This window comes from Propithecus coquereli, unplaced genomic scaffold (genome assembly GCF_000956105.1).
Source record: "Propithecus coquereli isolate 6110/MARCELLA unplaced genomic scaffold, Pcoq_1.0 Scaffold7, whole genome shotgun sequence".
In the NCBI taxonomy this organism is placed as follows: Eukaryota; Metazoa; Chordata; class Mammalia; order Primates; family Indriidae; genus Propithecus; species Propithecus coquereli.
In genome coordinates, this window is record NW_012153062.1 from 23,512,814 (window position 1) to 23,516,890 (window position 4,077).

Sequence of the window (4,077 nt, forward strand, 5' to 3'; positions counted from 1 at the left end):
AAAATTTAGAAGCTAAAGAACAACCTTATGACACTTGCCTATTATCACAGTGACACGGGGTCTGGAAAAGCAATTCAAATAGTCATTAATTTACCTCCAGTGAGAGTATTGTGTTGAGCCTTTTAATCAGTCAGTCAAATGTAGGGAAAAGCACTGGATTTCCTTAAGAGTAATTTTTAATGTAGAGACTACAATATTTAACCCATTCAGCAACAAACTCTAGCCAAAACATTTCAAAGATAGAAGTCATTACCTGGGATTTGAGAACAAGACCTGCCTCTGTATGTGGCTGTCTCATTCCCCAAAGTTTAAGGGCATATAGTATCTGAAACACACCTTCTTGTCAATGACCTTGAGAGTTGTGCAATGTTGAGGACACACAGTTCCCAGGCCTCCCACAAACCCAAATGTTGGAAAGTAGAATGGTGGTAGCTATGTGAATAACAGGAATTGAGTTGGTTATTTTCCTGTCGTTGGATTTCCCTTTGGTCTTGTTAGGGTATGTTACTGACTCGAGAATAATATCAATTGTATTCCTCAGATTGCAATATATGGCAGAAACTTCTGCAGGTCAGCAAGAGATGCTTTCAATTTGCTGATGAGAAACATTCTAAAGTAAGTAATCAGGCTGAACACTGCAATGAATAATTTGGTGAACCTGTAGCATTACATTCATCACATGTTACAAGTGTTGGTAGCATTATTAGACATGAATGTTATCGTTTAATATGATAGATTTAAATCTTCTCTCTCACACCATTAATTTCTTTTCATAGCTTAGAATTTTTGCTTTCATCATCCACCCATGTCTTGATACCCACTGGCATTTATTCATTTTTATTATCCCTTCTGTTTAGAAATTCCCCAGATGAACTACATGATCATCTTCTCCCTGGCCATTTTCCCCTCCCAAAATTGATGGAGTCTGAGTGAACAAAATCAGAGAACAAATGTAGTATCCTCAGGGTGTCTTTAGGCCTTGAATTAGAGAGAGAGGCTGCCACAACCATTGCAGGGCACTTAATAGCCCTGCGATGCCATCTTCTGTTTACTTCACTAAAAATAAGTCAGAACTTCATCCCTGGATTTTACCTTCAATTCTTGTAAAACAATTGCCAAATAAAATTTCAGCAAAAACACATCAGAACGAAGTCATGAATATTGACTGCCATAAATTTCAAGTAACAAGTATATTTTAAACACAAGATTATACTTTCTTTTTTTCCAATATTCAGAGTTGCAGTTACGGATGAAGTTACATACTTTGTATTATTCCTGGGGAAAATTCTAGTATCTGGGAGTATGGGTAAGTAATAATGATAAAAATAATAAAAAGTTCAAAAGATGCTTGGAAAAACTGCTTTACTGCAAAAAATTATAATCCTTTGCAAATGCATAATATGCATGTTCTGCCTTTTCAATGTAGGTATTCTGGCCTTCCTGTTCTTCACACAGAGAATGCCAATGATTGCAGCAGGACCAACATCTTTAAATTACTACTGGGTACCTTTGCTGGTAAGAGCTTATGTCTGAGGCAGTTTGGGCTGATCTAACAAAGATACCATAGACTGGGAAGCTTAAACAACAGAAATTTATTCCTCACGGTTCTGAAAGCTGGGAGTTCCAAGGTCAAGGTGCCAGCTGCTTTGGTTCCTGATGAGGGCCCCCCTTCCTGGTGTGCAGAGGGAAACTTTCCTATATCTTTGCGTGGTGGAGAAAGAGAGAGATCATCTCTCCCATATCTCTTCCTATATGGGCACTTAACTCACCCTCAGGCCCTAATTACCTCCCAAAGGCCCCACCTTCAAATCACATTGGGGATTAAGGCTTCAACTTACAAATTTTGGGGGGACACAATTCACTCCACAGCAGATGGGTATTGTTGACTCTATGATTTATCAGAGATAGCAAAATAAAAAACAAAAAGGAATAGGAGAAATGATAATGAAAGCAACCCCCATTCCACTTTAGAGATTGGGTTCCTTGGAAACAACCGGACAGAGGGTTGCATGCAGGTTTGTCAGGAAGTTCTCTCCTGAGTTACATTTGTAAGGAAGTGAGGTGGGCAGGACAGGGCAGCAGGAGAAGATGACCCATGCTGCAGTTACAGCAGAAGCCTCAGAATTACGGAAAGTTCTGGCAAAGGGGCTGGGCCTTTGGAGGCTGCATCGGGCAGCTGTTGGCTTATGAGCTGACCCCTAGATGGGGCTGTAACCTTGGGTGAGGCAGTTAGTTCCCTGCAGGCAGGGCAATGCCTAGTGGGGGAAGCAGCTGAGTCATTAGCAGCCTACATTCCCAACAGCTGGGGATGGATGAGGCAGCTGGAGGAGATCTGGGTGGAGCCCTGTGGTATCCAGTACAGTATATTAACTCTCCAAATCCAGATCTCATAAATGCTGTTATTACTCACATTCTCCCCTCCCCCATGGCCAATTTTAGATAGGCAGCACAGAGAAGTTAATTCACTTATTGAGTGCCTGAGCTGTAATTCAAACTCAGGCAATATGTGCTCTTAACCCCTAATGCTTTTACTGCCTATGTGTACAGGATCCTAAAACTGGGATATTTTTGATAGGCACTGGGACTGGAAGTAAGAAAATGGTCAGGTAATTTAATACATTTCATTTAAATCTCAGCACGAAGCACACAAAAGAAAATTATCATTGAATTTTTTGGTCTCTGTATTGAAATGTTTTCCAACACAGAGTACTTCAAAACTTTCTCATGGTGGCTTTCATGTACAGCTGCATTATTGTTCTTCTGGACAAAGTAAATGACATGTTGGTTCTCTTCTTTACCCATTTGCAGACTGTCATTTTGGGGTCTTACCTGATCGCACATGGGTTCTTCAGCGTCTATGCAATGTGTGTTGAAACAATTTTCCTCTGCTTTTGTAAGTATTCAGTGTGTGTTTCCCTCTTCCGTGGATAACTGAAAGATGAGAAGGTGAAGACCGGCATCCTTAGCTGGCTTGTGGATTTGCTATTACCTGGCTATAACTGCAAAATAATGTTTATGTGGAAGGAGACATTGCTTAGTAGATGCTCTTTAAACCTTAACAGTTGAGAAATAAGCCAGACACAGAGGCAAATACTTCATGATCTCACTTACATGTAGAATCTAAAAAAGTCAAATTCATAGAAACAGAGAGGAGAAAGGCGATGACCATGAGAAGATGTCGGTCAATGAGTATAAACTGCCCATTATGCAGGCTGAATAAACTATGGCAATCTAATGCACAGCATGGTGACTATAGTTAATATTATATTATTTACTTGACATTTGCGAAGAGAGTACATCCTAGGTATTCTTACCACACACGCAAAAACTATGTGAGGTGATGAGTATGTTAATTAACTTGATTTTGGTAATCATTTCACAAAGTATGCATATATCAAAACATTGTACACTGTATATATAATTTTTACTTGTCAATTACACATAATAAAGTCAAAGAAAAAAATTATACTTCACAAAAGCTTAGGGAAAAATACAAAATTACCAAAAAAACCCAAAAAACAAACAAACAGAAACCCTTAAAGCTGAGAGAATGGAGTTTGCAAAGGGCAAAAGAGTCAACTATTGAAATAAATTTAAAAGCATTAAGAAATGCTTTTAAATGTATAATAATAATTGGCTTCTGTTGTGCTTTGTTAACAGAACTGAGAATGTAACTGAACCTTAGGACCTAGGTTTTGGGAATTCTTTGAGTACAGCATTTATAGATTCTGATAAAGCCAAGATGGCAATGGTTTCAAAGACACATAGGGCCAATTCACACCATGTAACATGATGACAAGTGGATAGGATTCAGAGAAGAGCATGTCTAGGACGTGGCTGCACCAATTTAGATACACAGAGCTAAAGTACGTCTTTAGAGCTTTCATCACTGACTTGTGCACTGTGCCCCATGTGGCATATGCAGCTCACATACACATGATGGATGTACCTCATCTGAAAAGTCCTGGAGAACCTAGTGCCCCCGGGAGCTTAATTTTGCCCTCACCTTCAATGTCACCTCTTTGGCAAACCTGGAGAAGGTAGAGTCAGCAGATAAAAGAACATAACTTGTTAGCT

At 39.4% G+C, this 4,077-nt stretch overlaps 1 protein-coding gene across 1 annotated transcript in view; it reads left to right on the forward strand.

Moving 5' to 3' along the window:
• Nucleotides 1-4,077, forward strand: part of SLC44A5 (solute carrier family 44, member 5) — a 119,515-nt gene that overhangs the window by 109,725 nt on the left and 5,713 nt on the right. The window contains exons 16-19 of the mRNA XM_012661041.1: nt 542-615; nt 1,236-1,306; nt 1,427-1,515; nt 2,809-2,893. Coding sequence (XP_012516495.1) covers nt 542-615; nt 1,236-1,306; nt 1,427-1,515; nt 2,809-2,893 — 319 coding nt within the window. The remainder of the gene's footprint in view (nt 1-541; nt 616-1,235; nt 1,307-1,426; nt 1,516-2,808; nt 2,894-4,077) is intronic.